This window comes from Cibotium barometz, chromosome 1, assembly GCF_041138505.1.
Source record: "Cibotium barometz isolate CiBa-2024 chromosome 1, ASM4113850v1, whole genome shotgun sequence".
NCBI classification, from domain to species: Eukaryota; Viridiplantae; Streptophyta; class Polypodiopsida; order Cyatheales; family Cibotiaceae; genus Cibotium; species Cibotium barometz.
This window is the reverse complement of record NC_141046.1, coordinates 83,290,383-83,313,822: the sequence shown is the minus strand read 5'-3', so window position 1 is coordinate 83,313,822 and position 23,440 is coordinate 83,290,383. Positions and strand designations below refer to the sequence as shown.

General features: G+C 45.3%; 1 protein-coding gene across 4 annotated transcripts in view; it reads left to right on the top strand.

The window, feature by feature from the left end:
* The window catches only part of LOC147642520 (DEAD-box ATP-dependent RNA helicase 45-like), a 31,071-nt gene extending 9,547 nt beyond the window's left edge, over nt 1-21,524 (top strand). For 2 of the 4 annotated variants that reach the window (XR_015267194.1, XR_015267192.1), the window contains exons 2-4: nt 20,249-20,945; nt 21,070-21,137; nt 21,279-21,524. Coding sequence is in view for 1 of the 4 variants with exons in the window: in XM_086807239.1 (XP_086663365.1) it covers nt 20,249-20,709 (461 nt within the window). In the remaining 3 variants the exon portion in view is untranslated. Of the gene's footprint in view, nt 1-20,248; nt 20,992-21,069; nt 21,138-21,278 lie in introns of those variants that run through there. The other 2 variants (XR_015267193.1, XM_086807239.1) reach the window with 2 other exon arrangements.
* The last annotated feature ends 1,916 nt before the right edge of the window (nt 21,525-23,440 follow it).

Genomic DNA, 23,440 nt, shown 5'->3' with positions numbered 1-23,440 from the left:
ACTCACCTCCCAACCTTGACAGCCGTGGGCAAGCCCACAAGTCTTGGCTGTCCCCACTGAGCCACGAGCTGAGCTAACTAGATGGACGTACCGACCAATCTCTACCTCGTGACGTCCCATACTGCGACGAAGCTACCTTTGTGGGCCTCCAGACTGCTGCTGACCTCGGCTGCATAAAGTAGGTGCACGTCTGCACTAGATCCAGGTCCTGACCATAGAGCTCTCACAAAGACATGCGAGACTCTATATCCCTAATGACTAACCTTGGCCACCCTTTTATAGCCTCTTGGCTGGTCATCGGGCGTCCACACTTGGACGCCCGCCCGTCCATACTTGGGTGCCCGCCCGTTAGTCTATTCCTAACTCAGCTCGTCAATCAGCCTTACTAGCTCCAAGCTTCCCCAACCTCGAAGCTAGTCTTGTGTGCGTGTAGCACACGGTAGATACACACTATGCACATGACAGCAAGTCTACAACGACAACCACTTGTTTGCAATACTCATATGGTGCACAATAGGGAACATGAATATGTGGGACAGCCGTCCCGTGGCAAAGAGTGCACAATAGGGAACATGAATATGTGGGACAGCCGTCCCGTGGCAAAGAGTCCATACTCTTGAGGGCTGAACTTACTCGTATGCAGACTCTTCTCCATGCACAACAAGAAGAATTGAACCTCTACCGCCGCGAGGATCCATTCGTACATAACCGTTTGATGGCCAAGAAAGCATGAATCTTATATGGATCATGCAATGGCAATGATTGCTCAAGAGTTGCACATGCAACCGAGCGATGGAGCACGTGCATACTTGGCTTGTACCAAGCATGCCTATGCAGAAAAGGCAACCATCCCACATGTCTTGGAATCCTGACAGGTGCCCGAACAAGAACTTATGTCTAAGAGGATGAATCTCCATGCTATGGGAGAGGAACAATCAGTGACTTCACGCCATGCTGGAATACCTCATGTAGCCCGAGAAGGATACAATGTTTATGGCAGTGGTCAAAATGTATGTCAACTGACATTGCTGGCTGAAAATGTGCATGCACAACACATGCATCATGGGCTACAATTTTTTGTTGGTGCAGGTATTCTGTCACTATTTGGGCATTCTCTGCGCTTCAGGCCTATGGACGAGTTCTGTAGGATGGACTGGCATCTTATGGTTGGGGACTTATGTCTACACCGAGAGCCAGTAGGCTGGATATATGGGTTGGGATTGTGTATCTGCGCCCAAATCCAGAGTGTGGTACCACGGACTACAAGCTAAATGAATAGGGAGACTGTTCAATGCATCCTTGCATAACATGTTTGCAAGTTAAAAAATCCTGTCTTTGCATGAACTATTTGATTGCATGCAAGATTTGTTTGTGTAGTTCACATGTAGGGGACGCCCTCTTGTGAACCGTGCGAGTGAAACTGTATTCTGACCTCGTTTGTGGGCTGTAGACAGGTGGTAAGTACACCACTTTACTCTTTTATGAGTTAAAGCAATGTATTCTTTGTTTTGCAGGTCCACACTTTAATAAGTGTGTCCGCCCAAGTTATAAGTGAGATTGGGCGTCCACACTTCATTAAAGCTCGGGCGGACAAACTATAAGTAAGAATAGACTAGAATTCCCTTCCGGTCGGCTAGGCGAGTGTCCAGGCACCCTTCCCACTAAATTTGTGTGGAAAAGGGATGGTTATGGACTGGGTGGCAGTATGAGGACCTGCCACCATGCTATTACTCATTTTGAAAATTACCTCTCTCTACACTCTCTCTCTAGAAATAGGCGCCCCCCTTCAAGAGAGCCTATTTTTGTTATTCTCTCTAACTTTTTGCTTGGTGAGAGTGCTGATTTTCATTCCCTCTTGCTCCCAGCTCCAATGGAAAGCTTGAGGATTCTTCCTTTCACAGTTAAGCCTCCAGTTGCTCACCTTTTCACTCTATCTCTCTTTTCTAAATGAATATGGAGTCTCCTAACCATTCTACCGCCCCCAAATTCTGCTGAAACCCTAATTTTCAGAAACCCTAATTCTGCAGAAACCCTAATTTCAGAAACCCTAATTTTGGAGGAAACCATACCAAGCTGTGCCCCTTACTCATAGGCATCTAAAGAGCCCAAAATGCCCAATTTTGGACTCATATAACCTGCTTAAAACCCTAAAAATCAGAAACCCTAATTTCAGCCAGAAGTGGAAAACGGTCACATTCAAGCTGTAGTTCGTCCGCACGGAGGTGGAGCTCGACATTGATCGTCCAATACTTGGTAAGAGCATTTTGCAAGCAATTTTCAATTTGAGATTCGAATGCTTTGTCAATATGGTCTCCTATGTCTCGGTCCTGGCACACACATGTGTATGTGTATGGATGCCAGTGGAGCATAGCTGCGTTTGACAAGCTTCAAGGAATCAAGGAACGAAGCTACTCTCAAGTGAAGCTATGGATTCCATCGTCTACGACAAATTTGTTTGCAATGCTGTTTTCATGATCATGGATGCACTTGAACAGTTTGGCATGTGAATGCCCGTGAGGCTTGTAACAGTTTTCCTTGATAATAAAACCTATTACAAGGGGGGTCGGCCCTTTCCGGCCCTAGTGCAGTGTGCAAAATAAAATTCAGCTTCTTACTCTATTGTGTTGCGCCATTTAAAATTGTTTAATTATGTTAATAGCTTAAGTGTTTGCCAAGATTGTGCTCAACCCCGATCGGGGGAATCTCATTGGTATCAGAGCCTAGGATCTTCCTCCTTTCTGTGTGGAAGACGGTCCTAATCTAGCTTACACTAGCTGTTAGCATTCTTAAGCATTATGGCGAGCCAAACAGGTACTTCACGGGATGTAAATCCAAGGAAGAGTACATATGTGAAGCCAAAAGGAGACAATGTGCATGATGATACTCAAATGCATGAACAATACACTGCTGAAAATGTTTTTCTTGGGTCACATGATGGTATTGCACATGCCGGACAGCCATCTTATGTTAGAAGGGAAGGAAATGCAACTCATGTATATATGGGACAGCCATCCCGTGGTAAGGAGAAGGCTATACAGAGTGATGCACATGATGCTATGCAGGCTGAAATTGCAGACCTCAAAAGGCAATTATGTATGATGCAAAAACAACTCAAGGATATGCATGAAGACTCACAGTCAAGGCATGTATCTCGTGTGTCAAAGCATTCTCCTTTTGTGAATGATGCATTGGAAAATGTTGCCATGGAATTGGGGGTTCAACCAAGAGATATGGCTGTCTCTTACCTCATGGGACAAGGTGATGTAGTTACTCGAAAGGAAGGAGGGCTTAGGTTTAAAAAGCCTCCTCTTATGAATCAACATGCAGCTGAAACATCAAAGCTTAAATCTATTGTGCGACAGGAAAGAGAAGAGGCGTCTGCTACCTCTCATCATGCCTCTACCGCACATGTTTCTCCTCCCCACAGGTCATCTATTAAAGCTCATGAAAGCCTTCTCAAGGAACCGACTCATAAATCAGCCCCTCCTCATAATGGAATTGAGCGATATGTTCCTACTAATGAAGCAAATAAGCAACCACTCGAGAGAGATGAAGAGGAAACGCATCAACATAAGAAGAAGAAGACTAAAGAGTTTACTGCAGGTGACAAAACAGTTAAGTTTGAGTATTTTCATGGAGAATATGATTCTACCAAAGCTCTATCTTTTATCTCCCAATTTGAAATTGCTTTTCATGAGGGAGAATTTTCAGAATCATCAAAACTCAGACATGTGGGCATGTACATGAAAGGCACTGCTGCTCATTGGTGGTTGGCCGAGAAGCTTTCCGGCAACACCATTTCTACATGGGCTGAATTCAAACAAAAGTTTTATGATCAATTTTTGCCTCCAAATTTTACTCAGGATATATGCAGGAAGTGGGACAGGTTGGAGCAAAAAGAAGGGCAGTCCATTACCTCTTACGTCTCCAAATTTTGGGAGGTATTAATGGAAGTGTTACCCTTCATGACCGTTACTGAAGAAGAAAAGAAGAGGAAATTTGAGTCAGGATTGCAACCCATCTTCCAAAGAGGACTACAAATCTATCCAAACCAAACTCTTCGTCAACTCATAAACTCGGTCTTGGCTTCCGAAGAGCTTAATGTCAAATGGGTGCAATCTAGAATTGACCAAAGCTTGGGCAAGGGTAAGGAGAAAGCTGGTTTTAATGTGCAAAAGGGTGGACAGCCCTTTAGAAGAGATTTCAAAGCCATGCACAAAGCTGAAAATTCAGATTTGAAGGATGTAAAGCCCCCTCAAAGAGCTGAAAATGCAAAAGAAAAGAAACCGTGGCAGAAAAAGGGTGTTTATGGCTTGACTCCTCAACAAAGGGTACAATACATTCGTGAAGGCAAATGCTTTAGATGTGGTAGTAAAGATCACATCTCTCCACAATGCCCTAACAAGAATAAGAAGCCAGAAGAGCCTAAAGTGCATGTCAACATGGTATATGATGTACAGGGCAACACGGGACATGCAAACATGCATAGAATGGTATGCAAAGCATGGGGACAACTAAAAGACCAGCCAGCTTTATTCATGTTTGATGACTGCTCCACTGACAACTTCATCTCCACTGATATGGCTGCTGCCTTGGGGATTGAAGTAGGTGACATGGGACCCGAAATTCATGCATGTTCAGCTTTTCTGGAAAAAGATGTGAAGGTTACACCCCTTATTGGAAAGCTGCGAATGCATATCCAAGGATACCTCGACCACGAGAACTTTCTCGTTGCCCCTCTTAGTGGATGTGATGTATTACTGGGAAAACCTTGGCATGCACGCCTTGAGCCTACCAAGAATTACAAGACCAACAAAATCACTTTTATGTATAAAGGTAGAGAGCATCATTTAGATGCAGGTGTGTCGGGTGATACTATCCCCGTTGTATCTCATATACAAATCAATAAAGCAATGAAAAAGAGTGTTTCTTCGTACTTGGTTTTTGTACGTGATAATGTGGAACACAGTAATGTACATGTGGACACTCTTACTAAAGAGAGGCTGAAATTTTTAAGCGAATTCGGGGATTGTTTTGCTGACTCTTTACCTAATGTAATGCCTCCTTCACGGCCAGAAGATCACCGCATTGAATTAGTTCCAGGGAATTCACCTCCAAATAGGCCAGCATATCGTGTTAGTGCTTGCCAACAAGAAGAGATTATGAAACAAGTGGGTGAACTACTTGAGAAAGGCTTGGTGCGGCCTAGTTCTTCGCCATTTTGTTCACCCGTTCTTCTTGTACAAAAGAAAGACGGTTCATTCCGTATGTGTGTGGATTACAGGGCATTAAATAAGATTACCATCAAGAATCGGTTTCCCATACCGAGGATTGATGATATCTTGGACAAGCTGGATGGATCATCTTGTTTTAGTCGCATTGATCTTAAAAGCGGCTATCATCAAGTGCGAGTGATGCCACAGGATGTACATAAGACAGCATTTCGCACTTCTTTTGGTCTCTATGAGTATTTGGTTATGCCATTCGGTCTTACAAATGCCCCGGCTACTTTCAATCGCATGATGGACCGAATTTTCAGAAATCATAGAACTTTTACAGGTGTGTTCTTTGATGACATTCTTGTATTCTCCAAGAATGAGGAGGATCACAAAAAGCACTTAAGAGTGGTCTTTGAAGAACTAAGGCAGCATAAGCTTATGATCAACGCCAAAAAGAGTGAATTTTTCCTTTCAGAGATTCACTACTTGGGACACATAGTATCAAAGGATGGTGTACGAATGGATCCTGCAAAGATCCAAACCATCAAAGATTGGCCAGAACTTAAATCTATTCATGAAGTCCGAAGCTTTCTTGGTCTATGTTCATATTACAGGAGATTTATCTTTCACTTTGCAATGATTGCTTCGCCATTGCATGAACTCACCAAGAAACGTCCTATGTTTAAATGGACAGAGGTTGAGATTAATGCTTTCAATAAGCTCAAAAATGCCATTATCACAGGGCCAGTCTTAATCATTCCAGACTTGCAAAAGCCATTTGTGGTAGAATGTGATGCTTGTGGCAATTGCATTGGAGCCGTCTTAAATCAAGAAGGACATGCCATTGCATTTGAAAGCAGGAGATTGCAAAATGCTGAACTTACTCTTGATGTTTATCAGAAGGAATTATTGGCCGTCATTCATGCTCTCACAGTATGGAAACATTACTTATTGGGAGCTGAATTTGTTGTCAAAACTGATCACCAAAGTTTGCGGTACTTTCTTACGCAAACTAAACTCTCTGAGAAACAAATGAGAATGGCCAATTTTCTCTCAATGTTTCATTTTCAGATTTTGCATACTCCTGGCAAGAAAAATGTGGTAGCAGATGCATTGTCCAGAAAACCATATGTGGCTGCAATTTCGGTTGCTTCTCATCAAGACTTGTCTACTATGCGAGAAATGTACCATTTGGATGCTGATTTTTCAGATTTATGGGCTGATTTAATGACTGGTCATACACATGCTTCTTATGTGGTCAAAGATGGTTATATCATGAAGGATAACTGCTTATGTGTGGTTTCAAACATGAGACAAAAAGTTTTGGATGAATGTCATGCACCACCTTATGCAGGGCATAGAGGGATACTCCCTACTACTCAATGATTGAGAGATACTTCTTTTGGCCAGGTATGAGGAAAGATATAGAAGCCTATGTACGTGCATGTGTCACCTGCCAAAAGGTAAAATTTGATAGGCAAAAGACTCCTGGTTTGCTTCAGCCTTTGCCTATTCCGGACCAGCCATGGGAAAGCATTGCAATGGATTTTATTATGGATTTGCCCCGCACCCCAAATGGCAATGATGCAATATGGACAATTGTGGACAGGTTTAGTAAACAAGCACATTTTCTACCTGTCAAAAAGACCATAAAACCAGAACATATGGTCAAAATTTTTGTGTCACAGGTATTTAAACACCATGGTATGCCCAAATCAATTGTGGGAGACAGGGATCCCCGAACAACAAGCCTCTTTTGGAGAGCTCTTTTTGATAACATGGGCACAAAGCTGAATTTTTCTTCAGCTTATCATCCTCAAACGGATGGACAAAGTGAAGCTGCAAATTCAGCTGTGTTGGATTTGCTTAAATGCTATGTGACAGATCAGAAATCTTCTTGGGAAAAGTATCTACCGCTTGTAGAATTTGCATACAATAATACGGTACATGCTTCTACAGGCAAGGCCCCATTTGAGATCATTTATGGCAAAGTGGTATTGCCACCTATCTTACGCACAAAAGATGAGATATTTGCTGCTGATGACTTTGTCAGGGACCTTGATATTGCCTTTTCACAAGTTCGGACAGCCATTGTACGCTCTCAAGCAAAGCATAAGAAAGCTGCCGACAAGCATAGAAGGCGATTGGACATTAAAGAGAATGACTTGGTATTGCTAAAATTTGAGAAAGCTAGACTCAGGAAGAGGTCTGGCAAGGAGAGAGCATGCCCAAAACTCTCTACCAGGTATTATGGACCCTTCAAGGTGATCAAGAAGATCAATGATGTGGCTTTTCGACTTGCTTTACCGGATCATTGGAAGATTCATAATGCATTCCATGTGAGCCTCTTGCGCAAATATGTGGGACCGGAACCTTTGGAACCGGTTATGGAAGATCCACCAGAGGTGGAAGAGCTGGAAGAGGTATTGCAGCCAGAGCAAATTGTGTTTCATAAGGAGCGAAAGTTTGCAGGTGGCAAACTCCAGAGGCGCTACCTTGTGAAATTCAAGAACTATTCTCCTATGGATGCAAAATGGATGGATGAAACATACTTCCAGGAGTATCCGCAGCTCCTCCAAGCATATTTGGAAGCATTTCAGTTGCGGTCAACTGTTTAGAAGCAGGGGAGGATGTCACTATTTGGGCATTCTCTGCGCTTCAGGCCTATGGACGAGTTCTGTAGGATGGACTGGCATCTTATGGTTGGGGACTTATGTCTACACCGAGAGCCAGTAGGCTGGATATATGGGTTGGGATTGTGTATCTGCGCCCAAATCCAGAGTGTGGTACCACGGACTACAAGCTAAATGAATAGGGAGACTGTTCAATGCATCCTTGCATAACATGTTTGCAAGTTAAAAAATCCTGTCTTTGCATGAACTATTTGATTGCATGCAAGATTTGTTTGTGTAGTTCACATGTAGGGGACGCCCTCTTGTGAACCGTGCGAGTGAAACTGTATTCTGACCTCGTTTGTGGGCTGTAGACAGGTGGTAAGTACACCACTTTACTCTTTTATGAGTTAAAGCAATGTATTCTTTGTTTTGCAGGTCCACACTTTAATAAGTGTGTCCGCCCAAGTTATAAGTGAGATTGGGCGTCCACACTTCATTAAAGCTCGGGCGGACAAACTATAAGTAAGAATAGACTAGAATTCCCTTCCGGTCGGCTAGGCGAGTGTCCAGGCACCCTTCCCACTAAATTTGTGTGGAAAAGGGATGGTTATGGACTGGGTGGCAGTATGAGGACCTGCCACCATGCTATTACTCATTTTGAAAATTACCTCTCTCTACACTCTCTCTAGAAATAGGCGCCCCCCTTCAAGAGAGCCTATTTTTGTTATTCTCTCTAACTTTTTGCTTGGTGAGAGTGCTGATTTTCATTCCCTCTTGCTCCCAGCTCCAATGGAAAGCTTGAGGATTCTTCCTTTCACAGTTAAGCCTCCAGTTGCTCACCTTTTCACTCTATCTCTCTTTTCTAAATGAATATGGAGTCTCCTAACCATTCTACCGCCCCCAAATTCTGCTGAAACCCTAATTTTCAGAAACCCTAATTCTGCAGAAACCCTAATTTCAGAAACCCTAATTTTGGAGGAAACCATACCAAGCTGTGCCCCTTACTCATAGGCATCTAAAGAGCCCAAAATGCCCAATTTTGGACTCATATAACCTGCTTAAAACCCTAAAAATCAGAAACCCTAATTTCAGCCGGAAGTGGAAAACGGTCACATTCAAGCTGTAGTTCGTCCGCACGGAGGTGGAGCTCGACATTGATCGTCCAATACTTGGTAAGAGCATTTTGCAAGCAATTTTCAATTTGAGATTCGAATGCTTTGTCAATATGGTCTCCTATGTCTCGGTCCTGGCACACACATGTGTATGTGTATGGATGCCAGTGGAGCATAGCTGCGTTTGACAAGCTTCAAGGAATCAAGGAACGAAGCTACTCTCAAGTGAAGCTATGGATTCCATCGTCTACGACAAATTTGTTTGCAATGCTGTTTTCATGATCATGGATGCACTTGAACAGTTTGGCATGTGAATGCCCGTGAGGCTTGTAACAGTTTTCCTTGATAATAAAACCTATTACAAGGGGGGTCGGCCCTTTCCGGCCCTAGTGCAGTGTGCAAAATAAAATTCAGCTTCTTACTCTATTGTGTTGCGCCATTTAAAATTGTTTAATTATGTTAATAGCTTAAGTGTTTGCCAAGATTGTGCTCAACCCCGACCGGGGGAATCTCATATTCCGCGTATCTCTCATGCCACGCATGCCTTTGAGTGTGCTCGTGAGGGAGAAGCTATGGCTAAAAATGTATCAATGCATATTGAGGGGCCAGCCATGCCTCATGCTTACAGGGCACATGTATCTATGCCTTATGCATCACCTTTTGGTCCTAAAATGATGCCAATCATAGGGGCTGTCCCAATGGACAAACATGGGGGAAAGTGTGTTGAGATGCAGGCACATGCATCAAAGTCTCGTGACTTCAAAGCCGGAGACAAATCTGTGAAGTTTGACACATCATGGAGAATATGATGCATCAAAGGCACTTGCTTTTATTGCCCAGTTTGATATTGCTTTTAGTGATGAGGATTTTACTTAGAAATCCATGATTCAGCATGTAAGCATGTTTATGAAAGGCACTGCTGCCGCTCATGGAAAAGCTCTCACCGAATCCTGTTAGATCATGGGAAGAGTTCAAGGAGAGGTTCTATGGTCAATTCTTGCGTCCCAATGCATTGAATGAGATAACAATGAAGTGGGATTGGGTGAAGCAAAATGAGGGGGAATCGGTAAATGCATATGTACAAAAGTTTTGGAAAGTGCTTTTGGAGGTGTCTCCATTTATGCATGTCACCGAGGCAGAAGGAAGAGAAGATTTCAATCAGGATTGCAACCCGTGTACAAAGCGGACTACAAATGTATCCTGGTCATACCTTACACCAACTAACCGCCGCAGCCGCCACCGAGCAATTGGAACTCAAATTGAGTCGATCCAATAAGGCTAAACCCTCATTTCAAGGCAAAGAGAGGGCTGTCCAAAACCTGCAAAATGATGGACAGCCACCTAAAAAGGACCAAAATCAAGATAAAAATGGTCCAAAGGCTGAAAATAACACTACTAAGAAGCGTCCCTTCAAACTGAGAGACTATGGTCTCACTTCGGAGCAGAAAAAGCAATATATGAGTGAGGGGAAATGCTTTACTTGTGGTAGCACCGAGCATATTGCAAAGGCATGCCCAAACAAGAAGAAGCGTGATAATGCAAATGCATCAAAGCCTAATGTGTATATGGTTCCGGATGTGCAGGGCAAAACTTCACATGATAGCAAAGATAGGGTTGTATGTAAAGCTTGGGGATAGCTCAAGGATCAGTCCGCTTTGTTCATGTTTCATGATTGTGTATCTGAAAATTTCATATCCACATAGATGGTAGCTGCTTTGGGTATTGAAGTGGAGGACATGGGTCCTCAAATTGAAGCAGGGGTTGCCTTTGTTGGTAGAGAAGTGCAGGTCATGTCTATTTTTGGCAAGTTGTGTATACCAAGGTTGTTAGAGACGTCAGAGGCGTTTGGTCCGAGGCGGGTATGGTATGCGCCTCGAAAGACTCGTATTTTTTCGAGACGTTAGAGGCGTGTTAGAGGCGTCTCTTATATATATACATACATACATACATACACAATGAATCATGATAGATATATATATATATCACATAGATAGTGATAGATAGATAGATTATGAGAGAGAGAGAGAGAGACTAGAGTCAACTTTCAAGACCTTAGACGGTAGAGTCTAGATTGTAGAGTGAGTCATGACGAGTCTAGATGATATCACCATTTAATTTTACAAAAATTAAGAATGATTGAACACTCAAAAGAGTCAAAGACAATAGATTAAGAATGCATACATCAAAAAGATTCATACATATTACATGCCATCATCAATGATCATCATAAAGATTCACTCAGAGTCTCAGACTCGAGAGTCTGAACTATCGGATCTACCACTAGCAACCTCACTTGAGGCATTAGACTCATCACTACTAGGAGAAGGCTCCTCACTAGGATCTAAATGAAAATCCCTATCTAAGATGAGATTGCTATCATCATCATACTCGGGGCTTCGAGCATCTACATCCACAAGGGCTCCATCCTGACCAAGTGATACATCCTCATCTGCAGCATAAGTAGAAGAGCTAGTAGAGTCCCATCGCCGATATGTTTGGATGGGTGGTCGAGCTCCTCCCCGTATAATCTGGCAGTCTCGACTTGCTACACTAATGCCTCCTCTGCTCGTGGTGGTGGAATGAGAACCACTAGCAGCAAGGCGCTCACGACTTCGAGTATGGGTGACGCGCATATCTATCTCCTGTAGCTCTCTATGGAGCTCAGCGTAGATGGCATCTTCCAGTGTCTCTTGCCTTGGTTGAATGCTCCCAAGGTTCTCTGCAGTGAGTTGGATGTCATCGGGATTTACCTACATTGAAGTTGACAGAATAATAACATGTAAGTTGTAATTTCTAGGTTACAAGATAGTGGAGGCTAAATAGAAAGCATTAAAATTATAAATTTTGATTATTAGAGAATCGAGATGCCTACTTGCTTCGGGATGTGAAGCTCTTGAAGATTTCGCACCATTCGTAAGTTAACGCGGCAATATACGAGGCGCTCTAACTGGGATGTGCTAAGCTTGTTCCTAATCTTCGTGTGCACGAGGGAGTATGCACTCCAATTCCTCTCGCATGCACCCGCCGCAGAGCAATCCTTAAGAGGAAAAAATAAAAAAATTTAAATTTTAAAGAGGCAATGGCAAATGACCGTCACCTCGGCAAGGATCCTCATGGTAAAAGCTTGTAGAGATGGGGTGGAATAGCCATAATCTCCCACCATGAGAGTGGCTTCACCATCACCTCTCTTCTTCTAGAAGTAGGACGAGTGTACGATTGCCCGGTCAAGTTGTTGTAGGCAATGTGTAACTTTGTTGAACACAATGCTAATCAATACACTAAGATTTGATGGACACTTGTTCAAATACAAGAAGTAAATTGCTGAATTGACAAGAGACACACAATGAGCCGGAACGGCCGACCCCTCCCTTAAATAAAGTATATTGATCTTGGGAGAATCAAGTACATAGTGTCATGGGCATTTCTGACTAGATTTCCATACCAATGCATATGAATACAGTATTGCAAACAAGTGGTTGTCGATGTAGACTTGCAACCCACACTACCCTCTCAAGTGTCCATGTTCCCTACCATCTGCTCTCTATTGTTCCACCAACACATGGTAGCAACAATCTGCAAGAGAGCACGTAGGACAAGAGAACGCTACACAGGGTATGTGATCTTGTAATCCGGTTCCTCCCTCCTGCTACTTGCTCCCATATTTAAGCATAAAAGCTTACCAATAGCAAGTAGAGTCAATGACAACGGAAGTCTTCGCGATGGAAGTCCTTGGAGTGTTGAGATCTTTGATTTGTCGCCTTTCATCGCGACAAAAGTCTTCAAGAGAATGAAGGGAACCTTGGGAAAGCTTCCTCTATGGTTCAACTTGAGAAAGGAGAGCTGAAATTAGGGTTTTCAGCAAAAAGACCAGAAATTACAGCAATAAAGAGAGCTGTTTTACTGAATTTCAGTCATTGGGATTGAGTAGGAGAGTGATTAGCACTTGGAAACACTCTTGGAAGCTTGGAAAACACCCTAGCAAGTTGGGTATGGCTATGGAGAGCTTGGAAATGGAGAGAAATGGTGGAAAAACCGAGTTTTCAACCTCCAAAAATCTTCATGAAGAGAAAACACGAATTTTCTCTTAATAAGTAAGTGAATTGGGGTCCAATCAGGTGAAGGGACATGGGGAGATGCCCATTTATGAGTAAAAGGGGAGGATGAGGTCCGGGACATTGAGTCTTGTCGGACTCGGGACTTCAGTGAGTGTGAACTTGGAAGCGGTCATAATTTATAAGTGACTTTTGGGCGCCCAAACTTTAATGAAGTGGGAACACACTCACTTATAAATATTGGCCAAGTCCTAAGGGCTATTTGAGCCTAGATTGGGTAATACTATTTTCGGGATGGCTTTTGGTGCTGTGTTTTTATCTTGGCACTGCATAGATATAAATCTGATGCTATATGCACCTGCACCTTGGTTTATTATAAAAGCTTCTCTATCAATAAAGACGTTCCTGCAAGGGGCTGGCTGTTGTGGCTCAGTGCGGTGTTTTTATATTGTTTATGGTTATTCTGCTGTGTTTCAAAGCTTTGTCTGGTATTTGAAGTGTTGGTCTATTGTTCCGGGTCCCCGATTAGTTACACCCCTCCTCCCTCCTCCCTCCTCCCTCCTCCCTCCTCCTGTCAGCGCCCCCCTCTCCCCTCCTTTTTCCTTTTCCCTCCTTCCACCCCCGCCCCTACCTCTCCTTTCTCTCACCGTACCCCCCCCCTCCCTCCCTCCTCGCTTTCCTCCTCCGTAGCCTCACTATCCCGTCTCCCTCCGGCTTCTTCGTCCCTTTCGTCTTCATATGGTAGCGTCTTCAATTCTTGGGGCATTTTCATTCGGGAAGTCTGGGCCTCTTCTGGTCTTCAAGAACTCCATGGCAGTCGCTTCGTCATCCCCGACCTAGGCCGCCGTAACTTTCTTATCTTTCTCTAGAGCCTGAAGTGGACCTTTAGCTCCTTGTTATGACTGTTGCATCCTTAGAGGCCTCCACTCTAGTATGCAAGATTGTCAGTAGCCGCCCTGCGCGTAGACAACTCAGAGATCTTCTTCAAGCTAGCCTCCTTGGTGGGGCTGCAAAGATCATTGACATTCATTCTCTGGGGCGTGGCTACTACCAGGTTGAGTTTGGCTCGCGAGTGGCGTCATATCGAGTCATGCAAATGAGCCCTGTTGCATTGTGTACAACCCAAGCCGCCTTTCCGTGGTGGCAACACAGCTTCGACCCCGCATCCGACCCATTGGTTGGCGTTTCAGGCTTTCTCGTGATAGTTTGCTTCCCAGGCCTCAGGAAGGAATAGGTTTCTCTTCTCTTGGTGACCGGTGGAGCCATTGGGAGAGTGATGGAATCCCCCTCACTGCCGCTTCGTCCCTCGCACAGGCGGTCGGGATTCCATCCCTTCGTATCTGTATTGCCTCATCGGAGACAGTGCCTCATGTCATATCCCTTCCTGCCTTCGGGGAGACCCCATCATTCAGCGAGTGGAGTACTCAGGCCTTCTCGGCCAATGTTTCATTTGCACGCAGATGGGACACCTCGCCAACGCTTGCCCTCGGCGCCACTCGTGGAGATTGCCTTCTGTGGTCCCCCCTCTCCCGCGGTCCCCTAGGGCCGTCAGCCGACTACCAGAGTTGAGTGCCACCGTTGCGTGCGCCAGGCTGATAGAGTACAAGCGAATTCGGTTTTGTCAAAGAACCGTTTCGAGAATTTATCACAGCACCCACCCATCGGCAATGGCCCCCCTCCAGTCATTGCGAGGGTCCCTCCAGCACCTTCGGTTTGGCGGCCACTATCTCGTTGAGACGACTCCTCTGGTTCTTAGTTTCCAGTCAGGCCAGCTGGTCCCACTGAACCCCCGGGGAGCCCCTCCTAGCACCCTCCCCCTCCCATGGATCACTCCCAGCCGTTCCCATCTCCCTCTTCTTTGCCACCCCCCCCCCCCTCACCTCATCGTCCATCCTCGCATCCGACTCTTCGCGCTGTAGTCCTCCCCGCCCCATCCTCTTCCTGTGAGCCCGCACTTCCCTCTCCCTCCGCCTCTCCAGAGCACTCTCGCCGCCCACCTGCAATGCCCGATCGAAAGCGGAGGTAGCCGGTGAGCTCCGCCCGCCTCGATTCTCGGAGCCAGTAGAGATGACCATCGTTGCTTCCCCGGTGAGGGCTCTCCCGCCAGAGTCCCTAGGGATCTTGGGGCTGCCTGTGGATTACAGTTTCTTCCGGTGTCTTCCGGTGATATTTTTGAGGAGACAAGTTGCTCCCATTTGGATCTACGTGGTGTTTCATCATTCCAGACCTTCTACGCCAGAGAGTGGCGCGATGATCTCCTTTCCCTTGAGTGAAGCCCCCGGGACGGAGTGGGATTTGGATTCAATGGGATGGCTACCACCATCTAGGGGCAGGCAGTAGAGCTCTCACACCATCTTCATGATCTACATCATCGACATGCTCAGCCACCTCCTCTGGCACGTGGCTAGAATGGAGCTGGGAGGCTCAAGCCACAGAGATTAGGATGGGGAGGTGGTGTCCTGTAGCATGGAGGTGCTGCTTTTTGTGTTTCTTCATATTTCAGTTGCAGGACCCCACCCCCCCTCTTACAAACATCCTTATTGTGATCTGTGGAGTTCAGAATATGCCTACTCTCACGTTGGCTAGAGTGGCAACACATGGAGGACAGGATCCGCATCCACTTGGCGTGCCTTCGTCCCAAGGTTGATTGTGATTATTCCCCATCCAAATCCACGTCCAAGACTCTTCGAGTGGAGGGTAATTCCGATATGTGGATAGTATCATGGAACATTTAGGGTTTAGGGGGGCCTTAGTGCTTTCAGGGGCGAGGTGTCTTCAGAGGAGACCTTCATAGAACTACAGTTGGGGGACCCATCGACATTATTTTCCTCTAGGAGCATCATCTTTCTGAGGGGTGTACCCGCCATTGCAGGAAGTTTTTATTAGGTTGGAGCCACACTTTTTGGTCCCCTTATTCCGGCCCCTCGAGGACGCATGGAGGAGTTTGTATTTTTGTCAGTGGGGGTAACTCTTGCCGACAGTGATAGGCTTAGGTGTCATAGTCTCTGGGCGAGCACAGTGGGTTACCATTATGATTGGAGAGGACTGCGTGGGCTTCCTCAATGTTTATGCCATGAATGCTGCAGTAGGTAGAGCCATCTTCTAGAGCACAATCTGTCAGGTCCTTGAGTGCAACCATGGGGATGAAGTGGGATTCGGAGTCAGTGTTGGCTGCCGCCATCCAGGGGCAGGCAGTAGAGCTCTCACACCATCTTCATGATCTACGCATCACCGACGTGCTCACCCACCTCTGGCCCCTGGCTAGCATGGATGTAGGAGGATCAGGCCATAGAGATCAGGACGGGGAGGTGGTGTCCTCCAGCTTGGAGGTGTTGCTCTTTGTGTTCATATCTCAGTTGGAGTACCCCTCCCCTCCTTTTACAGATACCTCCATTGTGATCGATGGAGTTCAGAGTATGCCTACTCTCATGCTCGGATAGAGTGGCGACACATGGAGGAGAGGATCTGTCCACTTGGCATGCCTTCGCCCCAATTTTGATTTCGATTATTCCCCATCAAAACCCATGCCCAAGACTCTTCTAGTGGAGGACAGTTCCAATAGTTCCGCCTCCCACAGAGATTGATATGCGGATAGCCTCATCAAACATTCAGGGTTTAGGGGGGCCTCAGTGCTTTTAGATGCGAGGCGTCCTCAGAGGAGAGCTTCACAGAGCTATAGTTCAGGGACCCATCAACATTCTTTTCCTCCAGGTGCACCATCTTTCAGAGGGGCGTACCCGTTGCTGTGGGAAGATTTTACCAGGCAGGAGCCTTACTTTTTGGTCTCCCTCTTTCGGCACCTCGAGGAGGTAGTGAGGAGTTTGTATTTCTGTCAACGAGCAACTCTTGCCGGTAGTGATAGGCTCAGAGTCTTTGGGCGAGCGCAATGGATTACCATTATGATTGGAGAGGAGTGCGTGGGCTTCCTCAATGTTTAGACCCTTGGTATCTATGAGAGTTTGGGCACAGCCCCCGGAGCATGTGCTTCTTGCGGTCCAATAGTAGGAGAACCGGCCCTAACCTCTTTCGACTTGATAGGTTCTATGTGGAGATGAGTGGGCTTGCGATTGTGGGGGTATGATCTGCATCTTGGTGGGCACCACTTTTTCTGATTAGGCTCTGGTTATTCCATCCTTAGAGGACCCTTGGAGGTAGGATAGGTATGTGAGCACTTGGATTCAGGACATCGTCATACAGAACCCCGAGATCTACAACAGGATATAGAGCAGATATGGGCGGGACTGGATTTTATCTTAGGCTTTGCCGCGTGCACATTGGATGTGGGCCTTGGTGAGATCAACAGATTTTTGGACGAGGCAGCACAGAGCAAATTCAGCTCAATAAAATCTCACCTCGACCCTCACAAAAGGCTACATACCATCCTTGTAACTAGAAGTTCCTTGGAAAGTGATAGCATGACCTCCTCCTCCTCCTCCTCCTCCTGCTCCTGGGATTTGGAGAGATCTACCTATTGGCTTTCTGGTTGTGGTTTGGGGTTGGATTCGAGCGTTGGCAACTCTGGCAATGCAACATTTGCTGGAATCTCCTCATCTATGATAGCATTATCTAGGAGCTCCTCTTTCCTTGGAAGCTCTCCTACACTAGGATCAACGCTCGGTTTGGAAGTTGGGCTTCTTCTCAACCCTAGGTGACTCCACTCTTGTACTTGCCATTGACATGAACACCTCATGATCCTCCGCCGGTCTACACTCCTTACTTGCGGGAATGGTCTCCTGCTCCACTTCTGGTCTTGGAAGCGCTGTGGTATCCTTGGAAGCTTTCCTTGTTGAGTTTCAACCCCGGGTGAACTCTCCACCTTGTGTGGGCTTTGTGGTTGTTAACTTGGCATCTCGTTCTTTGATCTCTCTCAATGCGGCTTTAGGGGCTTTAAACTTTTTCACATACTACTCGAAGTGTTTATAGGCTACCTTCGTCATGGGTGTGAAATCGAACAACTGAGAACATCTGCCATGACCTAGACTTGACTATTTCTGCATGCAAACGAACGCTACATGCAGGACCTATGCAGGGAACTCTAACGAACATGTTACAGATGTAGAAAAGCAAACCGTAATTTGGTTGCCTATGCAGAAATGCTACCTAGGATTTACGTAGATGCTCTGATACCACTTTTACATTAGTGACGCAATGGAAGACTTAAACATGAATTAATGGCAAGCACATGAGATTAATGCTAATCAAAACTTAGCACAATACAATAGAGAAGATAGATGCAACCCTAATCAATTGTATATTAAACATGCTATATTTACAATGATGGAGATGATAGATGTAACCCTAATCAATTGTATATTAAACATGCTATATTCACAATGACGATCTTGGATCTTGACTTAGATCTTGCGTATGTGTATATACATATCTACTGATGCATACAAAAGCTTATCAGCTATACTCCGCTTGTGCATGCTCTAATGCACATGAGGGCTACTGTATCCTGCTGGCTTACAGCTTCATTGGTGATCTAGATGCCTTGGTTGCTGCTGCCCTTGATCTTTGGTTCTCTAGCCCTTCGTTTTGGCTTGGGAACCTCTGTATCTGAATGCACAAGAATGACCCTTGACCTGCCTTCATATAGGGAGGTGGTAGCAAGTTGGGCTCAGGTTGGCTAGGGCTTTTATGACCCCAAAAAGTCATCCAAAAGGTCTTTTTTTGTGTTCATATTATGGGTCCATGTTGTGGGCACCTCTGGGCGCCTATTGGACAAAACTGCCCAAATCAGGTGTAACACGCGAAAGCTCTGGGGTCTTCTTTCAGCCCTAAACACCACTGGAAACATGCTGATGCAAAACGCAGACATAAAGGAGAGTAGAGAGAGATATGCTGGAAATTCAGTATATTTCATATAGTACAAAAAGGTACTTTTCTACAGCCCTAGGTTGCCTCATACAAAAGGTGATAAACACCAAAATCTAGTCCTACTCTAAGGACCCTAAGGACCCATTCCATAAAGGAATGAACGAATTACAATGAGGAGCAAACTTGCTATTTATAGTCTCTTGGACTGCATGGAGAACTGGCCGACTGCTGGTCGGCCAGTTGACTGGACATTAAATGCCTTTAAGCGCTGTCCGACTGGGCTTCTTGATCTGTCATGATGCGCCTGGAGCCCGCCTTGTCCTCTGGTTCAGCAGACCACGCCTGTAAGCAGCCGACAGCAGATCTTGTACCGCCGACAGCCGACTGTCCCTCCTTTTCATCTAACGCAGCTGACAGGACATCCTTCAATGCCTTCCATGCCCTGCTCCAAGTCCATACTGTACCTTGTGCTCCAAATCCTAGCTCTATTGGTCTTTTTCTTGGCTGCCCCTTTTGGATTAGCTCTGAGAATGTCCATGGCATTTTCACGCACATGACATCAGGCCATATTCTGCCCCATACTTTGCCTAGAAGGCGGCTGCAAGTCAGAAACATGTCCACACCACGTGACACACACATAGGTGACACACGTGACAACTAAAGGGATCCGTGGCCAGCCAAAGATTCTTCTGACCTTGTTTACCACAAATACCTACAGGAAGAGGACCAATGAAGATCCTGTTCTTGATAGAAGCATCACTCCTAGAATCTCTGATGACACTATGCATGTCCACATTCTGGAGACCTTTGGTGCAGGCTTACAACCTCTTGAGGAGTCCGGAGTGATGTTGTGATTAGTGTTAGAGAGTAGAGACCGGTGGATTCAAACCAAATTGCCTAACACACTTACACCCTCGAATACTCGTAGTTGGCACCCTCCTAGCCCTATGAAATCACTCTAGAGTCTGAACTACCACCCCCTGCCTTCCTTCTAGCCTTGCTCCGTCTAGCCCCACCCAAAAAAACTGACTCACCCTGTAGCCCAAGGCTGCTTTCTCTCTTTCCCTCCCAACAAAAAAAACAAGAAAGAACAGAGAGAAAAAAAAACCTAATTTTCCTTGTTGAGGCTTACCGTACAGTGATATATATATTGAGAGAACAGAAATATGACTTGAACTAGGGGTGCATACGACAAGAAAACATTTGACCAGATAATTCGAGTAGATAAAAGTAGGGACCAGATGCTTTGTGGTACCGGTTTGATGTGTTTTTTAGTTGCTTGATGAGATGAGGAAACCTTCTGGTTTTTTGTCATGCCTGACCATGATTTTTTTGGTCTTCATTTTACCTTGTTTTATGCAATGCTCTATGCTTTTGGTTGTGGGTTGCTTTGGTAACCAAACTAAGCTTGGTGAGATTGTGAACTACAGGTCTTCCATCTATCCCTGGATTAGGCTTTCCAGGCCTTGGTGTGGGTGGGGTTGCTCCTGTTGCCAATGAAGCTGCTGCAAAAGCAGCAGCATTTGCAGCCGTACTCAACCTGCAGCACAATCTCTCAAAGATTCAAGCGGATGCCATGCCTGAGCACTATGAAGCAGAGCTTGAAATCAATGACTTCCCTCAGCATGCACGCTGGAAGGTTACTCACAAGGATTTCTTGGGGCCAATAAGTGATTGGACTGAAGCAGCTATCACAACTCGTGGGCAATATTTCCCCCCTGGGAAGGTCCCGGCCCCTGGGGAGAGGAAGCTGTATCTTTTCATTGAGGGTCCTACTGAGAATTCTGTCAAAAAAGCCAAGACGGAAATCAAACGGTTATTGGAAGAGTGCACTGCAGCATCTTTATCGCTCCCAAGTGGAGGCCGACCTGGGAAGTATTCAGTTTTGTAATCTCTTGATGGGATTTTATTGTGACTCAACTATTTGTAGTGTCCCTCTTATGCAATTTAAACCCATTTTTCTGCTGAGGTAGCACTTTGGAACAGGTTTACTACCTGGTCTAAAGCTGACAAATTGGCAGATTGCCTTGCATTCGGGCTTCTCGATGAGTTCAGATTGCCGAGATATTTTGAGGCATGCTCAAAGTTGTAACTGGTTTTATGCAGGAAGTGTATCTAAACGTTCAGGTAAACCTTATTTCATGCAATGAGATTCTCAATGGTTTCCGATGTATTGTGATATGCATCTACTTTTAAATTTAAAATTTTCTGTCATGCTATGGTAACCCTCTTGGCTTGTCATATAACACAGAGCTAAGTTGCATTGCTACCTGCAGTTGTGGGCTTGGGTAGCTTACCCTCTGAGCCATCGTGTACAAGGTCTTTTATTGCTTTTAACATGATTTAGTTTTGATGACTCTTTATGCTTATCTCGATGATATTTTGTTTCTCGTTTGGATCTTGTTTTAGTTCTCCTGCCATCTTGCAGTTCAGTTTTGATGTTATGCTTGCTGCATGCAGGTGTCGAATGGCTGCATTACCAGCTTTTTGTATGTATGATTTTTTACTGTACAACAAATAGCTTGTAAAACTGAAGCAATCACAAATAGTGTGATTCATATGATTGGTCTGTAAGATACACAATTCATTGACTATGGTTTTTCAGCACCTACACACTAGGCAAAGAAGACAATGTAAACAAGAGCTATAAAGCTTGCATTATACATTTTGTAGCGTGTTTTACATGAAATGGTGAGGATTTTAGTATATCAATTGGGCTAGGGGTGGAGACTCTCATCTAGTGACCACAATCTATTGGATTAAGGTTTTTCTACTTTTTGTGTTAGCATCAGTGCCCTTTACAAGGCAAGCGGCTGATATGAATGTAGTTGGTAAAAATTAAAGAAAGATAAAGCAGAACACCTGGAACAGAAGTTATGCTGGTACTTCTAGGGACATCCAAAGAGACTAGGAATTTTGTAGTAGAGGATGCTGAGTTGTAGTAGAAGGGAGACCGCGTAGCTTTCAGAGGGAAGGAGCCAAAGGGCCCCAACACAGAAGACGCGTGCGATGACAAGGTGGCAAGATCTTGCTCCACAACCCTTTGCTCCCATAGCAACATTAGCCTACATAAAAGATGGAAGTGAAGTTTACTTTCCTCAAGTGAAGGCATAAGTTGGGCTGCCATTAAGTTTTTAAAATAAAAAACATTGAAAAAGAAAGGGGTGCAATTTGCACAAAGAGTAGTATGGGCTAGACTAGGCTCCATGAGCATGATATCGTTGGATTGAATCAGGCCCTAAACCCTAAACAAAAAGAGGACGGTGAGACGTTATGCAGACAGAAGGGATGGGCCTCACTGACATCCCTTTTGTAGATGCTTGGCGAGCCTGGAAGGACTTGACGAGGGAGAGGCCTTCAAAGATACAGAGTCCCATTTGGCTTTCTTGAAGAAGAGGGCCACACTTCGAACCACTAAAATATACCTTGGAGATGACCTCACCCCCCTATAGGTGGAACACAGGAAAGCTGGGTTATGGAAGCCTGCAAGGCAGGAAAATGGGCCGTTTATCGTGATGACCGAGTCATCATCACACGGATAAATGTCCCACATGACGACACGGGGTCTATGAGACCACAGATGCATTGAAGATGGAATTGCAATGGAATTCTATGGTCATACACAGGAGGCTTCACAAAGACTTACACAGATAGGGATATTATCTTCTACACATGAACGCATCAAAGTCCCGAGAGGGCTACACAGAGTGGAGGGTTACACATGGGAGTCAGCTTTCAGAGGACAAACACGCACCACTTTGGGGGGGGGGGGGGGCGCGGTGGGAGGGGGGGGGGCATGGCTTGGCATGCTTGTTTCGCCCTCATTTGATAGGCATGCTCACAATGGTCAGACACGTTGAGGAGGCTCGCTTTATGTGGATGCGATTAGCCAGGCTTGGCTTGAGAGTGATGCATATTGTAGTATGCTACTTCCCACCAGAGAAATCAGAATATGCATGCAGGTTGACAGAGAAAGGGCAGACTACATACGCACCATTATTTGCAAACATTGCAGAGTTCTCTCAATAAGGAGAGGTCCTCTTATTAGGAGACTTTAATAAGACATATGACTTCCAGGGAGATGCCATTATGTTGTTAGAAATTGACGTAGTTGAGATGGGCCTCCAGAGGGCCAACTAGGATATGGGGAATGCAACAACATATGGTAGACACTTCTTGGAGATGGGGACTATGCATGAGTTGGTTATATATAATGGGCTGTCCAGATGGCCGTAGTGGGATAGCCTTCCATCTTTTCCGCATGGGGGAGGCACTAGTACAGTGGATTACCTCATGGGGTCTCTCGCTCTTATACCACACATCCCCCAGACTTCACCATCCCTCCTCCTCCCATACTTGCTGACCACACATTACTTTCTTTCACGATCTCATGCCCCACCTTACTGCTCACACCCACACCCCCTGTCACCACCTTCACCTGGATTCATTTCAATCATGATCTTGACCACATCTATGAGGACCACCTCCCGTCACATTTTAGCTCTTCACTTATCCCCCCCTATCTCTACCATTACATCCCAGCTTTCCTCCATCATCCATGACTCCGCCCATGCCAACTTTCCCTACACCACATGCTCCACATCAAGTTTGCTAGTGGGATC